This window comes from Arachis ipaensis, chromosome B07, assembly GCF_000816755.2.
Source record: "Arachis ipaensis cultivar K30076 chromosome B07, Araip1.1, whole genome shotgun sequence".
Lineage (NCBI taxonomy): Eukaryota > Viridiplantae > Streptophyta > Magnoliopsida > Fabales > Fabaceae > Arachis > Arachis ipaensis.
The window spans coordinates 2,242,973-2,249,491 of NC_029791.2; the positions used below are offsets into that span (position 1 = coordinate 2,242,973).

General features: G+C 36.9%; 2 protein-coding genes across 2 annotated transcripts; one reads left to right on the plus strand and one right to left on the minus strand.

Moving 5' to 3' along the window:
- Positions 1-1,449, plus strand: LOC110264608 (serine/threonine-protein phosphatase 7 long form homolog). Its single transcript, XM_021106726.1, has 2 exons — positions 1-344; positions 703-1,449. The coding sequence occupies exon 2, from the start codon at positions 742-744 to the stop codon at positions 1,447-1,449; it is 708 nt and encodes a 235-aa protein (XP_020962385.1). The 5' UTR covers positions 1-344; positions 703-741.
- Positions 1,510-2,709, minus strand: LOC107606433. The gene has a single exon (XM_016308498.1). It carries the CDS (start codon positions 2,707-2,709, stop codon positions 1,510-1,512), a length of 1,200 nt encoding a protein of 399 aa, XP_016163984.1.

The following is a 6,519-nucleotide window of genomic DNA, read 5'->3' on the forward strand; positions in this document are numbered from 1 at the left end:
TAAAAAAATTGAGTGTAAACCGTGGTAGGTCACCACGGTTTACTAAGGAAAATTTGCATGCATAAACCGTGGAGGGTCACCACGGTTTATGAAGGAATCCTTTTGCACGTAAAATCCTGTGGGTCACCACGGTTTACGTGTGTGTGGCTATATAAGTAATCCGTGGAAGGTTAGGACGGATCATTTGGTAAGGAACAAAAAAAAAAGGAAGTTGTTGTGTTGAGAGGATTTGGCAAAACTTTGGAGGTTTGAAGGAGAAGTGGGTGGTGGAGCCAATGGAGGGTGAGGATCGCTTGTACCGACTAAATGGCGTCGCTCACGTGGCAGGATATATCGACGAAGAGGTTAGTTACTGTTTCTGTCGTTATTATTGTTATTAAAATTCATACTAATGTAGCAATTGATATTATTAGGGATATTGTTAGTAAAAATATTTTATTATGCTTATTTATCTTGTAAGTCTGGTTAATAGTATTTTTCTAAAATATTTTGTTATAAATGTAAATATTTTATTGAATAATATTTTTTTTCTGTATTTATATTGTTATAATGAGTGCATAGTATTCGTAGCTTGACGGTGTATTACACACTAAGAGAATCAATGAATTTAATGTGACGAGTCTAATAATTTTTACGAAAATTATGTTTGGTGTTGTTTGTAATTGTTTTATGTTAAGGGATTTTGTTACCCACGTTTTGCAGCCTAGTAGGGTTATTAGCGCCGTTAGGAGGTAGCAGAATATGCCCTTACATGACCGGATTATACCGTATCTGGAGACTGCCGGCTTGTATCATCTGGCTAGGCTAAACAGTCAGTGGTTCTGGGTTGATGAGTCTCTCCTTAACGCATTTATTGAGCAGTGGCGTCCGGAGACCCACACGTTCCATATGCCGTTTGGTGAGTGCACCATTACTTTACAGGATGTTGCGTATCAGCTGGGTTTGTCGATTGATGGTGTGCCCGTTAGTGGGTGCTTGAATGAGTTTGAGAATCTGATGGAACACGGTAGACCGGCATGGGTGTGGTTTCGAGAGTTGTTCGGGGAGTTACCTCCACAGAGTAAAATCAAGCAGATGACAGTGTACTACACATGGTTCCACGAGAGGTTCCGGGTTCTCCCTGCAGATGCTACTGATGAGACCGTGCGTGTATACGCACGCGCTTATATCCTGATGTTGTTGTCGTCTCAGCTGTTTGCGGACAAGAACGCAAACAGGGTTCACCTTCGCTGGTTGCCTTATTTGGCCTCGTTGGACGAGTTGGGCAGATATAGCTGGGGCTCCGCTGCACTGGCCTGGTTGTATAGGTGTCTTTGTCGTGGAACAAACAGGAACGTCGTTAACTTGGCTGGACCGCTACAGCTACTACAGTCTTGGATTTTCTGGAGGTTTCCCACTCTGAGGCCCACTGGTTTTGACCGGTTCGGGTTTCCTCTTGCTTCCAGGTAGGGTTTAGTATTATCCGTTAATAAATATTAAATACATCATGTGTTATGGTTTGTTTTGACATCATTTCAGGACCGTGATTGTTCCAGGCATTGTCGCCTGGATCCCAAGAATCCAACGTGGCAACTCCGCATAAGACTCTTCCCAATCTCCATATATTTCTGCCACTGCCTTCTGCTTAGCCATCCAAACCTTCCTATAACTAGGCCTGAAACCGTAATCAGCTTCTGTCGCTTGTTGAAGTACCTTTACCGTAACCGCAGCATCTGCCCTAACCATAGGAAGAATCCTCGCACAGATAACGTGGTAATCCAGCTGATGGTGATCACTTGAAATAGAAGTTGCGAGGCATGTGTGTGGCCCGTTGTACCTCCTAACCTCCCAAGTCCCCTTTCGTGCACGAAGCGCTACACGAATCAACCAAGTACAACCCTTGCCGAATTCCTTGCATTTTCCATGATACTTCAAATTATCCGATTCGACGACTCTGTACTCAACACCTCGCCAGATGCTATAGTCTTTTACACTCAGCACAGCTTCATCTTTACTCTGGAATGATTGCCCAATCTGAAATTCTGCAGAAGATCCCCCCACTCTATTACCACTGTCTTCCTGTTGACCAAGAGCTTCCAAGTTTAGTGTCGAGAAGTGTGGAGGGTAGTGATGAGAACCAGAACTTGCTGGCCTATGCTGCGCATGTGGATCGCCTCGTCTGTCATCGTCGCTATCACCATCGATATCAACAGGCTCCTGGTCAGACTCTTCGTCACGCATTGCATTCTCTACTTGATCAGGTCCACCAAAGTCTTCGATATAAGGTACGAGGCCACCACCGGTGCCCACAACGTGCGGAGGCTCAATGATTGCTGCATTCTCCAAAGGTATAGAACCAACAACCTCTGTTCGGTCTAAATCAGCCGCAAACGAAGGTGATTGAACCGGCGGAACATACGGTTTGACCGCAGGCATCGAACTAGATGCACCACCCGCGGCAGCTGGGCAGGGAACTGGCGCGGATGCCCCAGAACTATCGACACCAACCTCCAACTTCGTGAACAACTCATGGATTCTGATCTCCGGAAAACTCCGTACACAGTAGAACAGAACCCTAATATCTTCATCAGCCTTAACCGCAAAGGTTTCATACTGAACACCGGTCGATACAACCGCCATGGGAATCTTGTAGAATAGTTTCTTCACCCACTTGCTACCCAACACGCCAACCTTCTCCAAGATGCTGTTCTTCAGATCTGACAAAGTCATCGACGACCTGATAAAAACACTTAGTGGTTCTCTGTCGGTAAACTTCACACCTTTGCTTTTGCTTTTTTTTTATTTTCCCAGAGCAATGCACTAAGGCAAGAAAACTCTCTTCCTCACTAGCCATTGTGAAAATGATCTCTTATGGAGCTTGATTCACCAACATATATATAGACTTCCTGTCAACGTAAACCGTGGTGACCCACAGGGTTTTACGTGCAAAAGGATTCCTTCATAAACCGTGGTGACCCTCCACGGTTTATGCATGCAAATTTTCCTTACTAAACCGTGGTGACCTACCACGGTTTACACTCAATTTTTTTAAACCCTAATCCGCTATGGGTCTTCACGGTTTATGTACGTTTAGAAACCGTGGTGGGTTGCCACGATTTACATAGAAATGGCATTTTGCACATGCTATTTGAAGGTTGTTGAGTGATTTGAGGAAGGGATTGAATTAAAGAAATACAAGTAATAGTCAGTTAATCACTTTTTATACTTTATGCAATAAAACTGATAAATCAATATATTATTTTGATCTCTTTTTTCTATCGAGTATCGAAAATGTAGTACAAAGATAAAAGATAAAGTAAGATAAATGATACAGTAAAATATATTTTTATTAATATGATGTGATTTACGTATATTTACTCTCTACCACAAAATTATAGTAGGATTTTTACTATAATNNTGCAATAATAGTGATGTGACGGTTCGCTATCACTGGAAAAATCCACATCTTGATTTACTTTTCTTGATTTATATTATTTTATTTGATCTCTTGGAATTTTTTTTATTGTCTTCTTATTTTGATAAGAATATATCACATACAATAAATACTTATTTATTTGATATTTATTTACTGAAAATCGGAATATATATATCAAAGCTTTTCTGCAACACTTAGAATATAAAATATACGATATAAAAAAATTTAAACGGATATGAAAGCTACTAGCTATCTATAAGTCTTAAGAAAGGGAAATTCAATGATATAGGATCTCTCCTACAAATGTTCTTGCATTATTATCCAGAAATAATTATAAATTAATAAACGAGGAAAAGAATTTAAGTACGTTTCCTTAGCTTTTATGAATTATTATTGGATGGTCCATAAGTCAAATATGAAATGAACCTTAATAATCTGAAACCAAAGGTAGCCGCATAAGACTTATATTAGTAGCTTATAGTTTTATCAATTGGCTGATTAGTTAAACCATGATGAAGACGTGGGAGTGAGGGATGCATATGCAAGATGGATATAGGTGGGGCTAAAAGAGATGCTGCAGTTTAATTTTCGTGTAACCAATAATCATACAAGCCTTGCCTTGCATATAGTCTTAATCATAAACTAGCATAGACCAAATCAGATGGGTTAATCGAATTAATTAAAAAACAATTATTAGATTTATTCGGTTCAAATGAAAAATTAAGTGATAATGAATTGGTCAAAGATTTAGAATTATTATTTTTTTTTTAACCAAAGATAGGAGATTCGAACCCGCAACCTCTTAATTAAGTATGGAGAGATTATGCCATTTGAGCTATAACTCATTGGTTTCTAATTATTGTTAGTTAAAAAAAGAAAGTTTATTAATTGAATTAGGGCAAGGTAAAAGTTATGCATATTGTCTATATAAGAAGAAAATGATCACTACTTTAGACTAATATATCTAAGTTAGATAAAATGAAACTATTTACATTAGTTAGGTTTTTCCAAACGTGGTGAAACAAAGCATGGTGAAAATCACTTTTTCTCTCGTGATCATGGTGGTAATTCCCCTTCCTTACACCAAATTATTTGATCCTATCCAAAAAATTAGGCTAATCTTTATTTAGATAATGGGTAATTCATCATCTAGAAGCAAAGCAATAAAGAAATCACGATATATAATGGTTTACTTCGAAATTGTTTATATATTAAACTTTGCACATTAGAGAAGAACTATTTTATTTATTATTTATCGCTCAAGTTGAAAATTATTCAATGATGGGGAGATTTAATTTTTCCACTATAAGAGACGTATGTCTTATTACACATGATGATATAAGACTGAAAACCCAAGTTGGTCCTATTTGTGTTTCTAAATTATTTCTTTTTGTTCTTTTTCTTTTAATATCAATATATCGTGTAAAGGTTCACATCAGCCAAGCAGATTAAATTAGGGTTAAATATTATCTGATTTAGTCACTATAATTATTCAGTTTCAATTGAAGATCAATTCGAATAAAATTGACTTTATTTAATGATATTATTATTACAGATTAGCGACGGTTTTATAGTTCAAATATTATTGTAAATAATTTAAGGACGAGCTTGTCAGCAGCCGTCTAAAATCGTCACTAAATTTACTGATGACGTTCAAATAATCAGCAACACTTTTTTAATTGCCGTAAAAAAATGTCGCTAAACAGTAAAAATAACCATATCAAAAATGTTGTTTTATTGTAGTGTAAAATATTTACTTAAATTAATTTTGCAGACATTACATTCTATATTATTGATTGCCAAAATATACCTTATTCACAAAAAATATAGCAGGTCTAATTACGACCGAATGAGTTATATGATGAACAACACATAACCACAGAAGAACATTATCATTGTAGCGAAAGAAGCTTGTGCGAGTATTACAAGTTTATGTAGTGTTTAATTAGATATTGTTACGGATTCAGCTCCCGGGTCCCACTCGGTACGGCCTCCCGACCCGGATGTCCGGGGTAGGCTTCCTTCTGATGGCCCAAAACCGGTCCTACAATTTTTAACCACCTCCCTATGTTAACCAAATAAGATAAGATAATTACACCAAACTATATAAAGGAGAGTCAAAGGCCCTCTCAAGTACGTCACTCATTCATTTTATCACCTTGTACCTCTCAGATCCATTCTGACTTGAACGTCGGAATGTCTTTACAGGTATCATCTCCCACTGCTCTAAGAGGACGATCCGATAACCGCCCCAACTTGCAAGTCTTCGATCTATCTCACTACCCGTACCGGAGACTTTTAGTCCAGATACTATTATTTTTAAGAACACATTAATAAAAATGGATCTTATTAATTTTACTTAAGATATATAAATCTGTTTAATAATTTATAACTTTCACAAACTTTATTTCATGTGATTATTTTAAAAAATATGTTGATCTTGGTTACACACACAAAATTATTTTTCCTGTGGTGGACATAATAAAAATTAAATGTTACACTTCCTGCATGCTCCACAAAAAGTAAAACTAAGTAGGCCTCACATCATGACAAAGTGCATGACATTCTTGTATGCCACACAAAGTGATGAAATTAAAATCTTACTTGAAATACAACCAACCAACATTATTACCACTAACAATGCAATCATGCATGTGCATGAGAAAGAGTACTTATACTAGTTTATTTATTTATTAAATAGAAGGGGGGTCCTTTGGCTAATTAAAAATACTTGAGGATGAAGATAGTAATTAATTGTTTATATAAAAATGTACTACTTTTACTACTTGTCTTTTGAAGCCTGTCAAATTTCAAGATATTTAATCTAAGTGTATTGTGAAAGAAAACAACACAATGTAACCAATGGGTTTGAATTAAGTAAAGAAGTGGGTTGGTTGGGAATCATTTTCTTTGGTTTTATTTGTTTGGACTTCATCTGATTTCAATTTCAACGCCACAAATAATGAAAATCTCAATGCATTGGTCGGCAAAGTTTTTATCACCAAACACGTACTACCATTTCAATAGATTTGTTATTGTTAAAGCTGCGCTTATTGAGTAGTGTTGGACAACTATTATTATAGTAGGAATTTGATTTTTTAGAA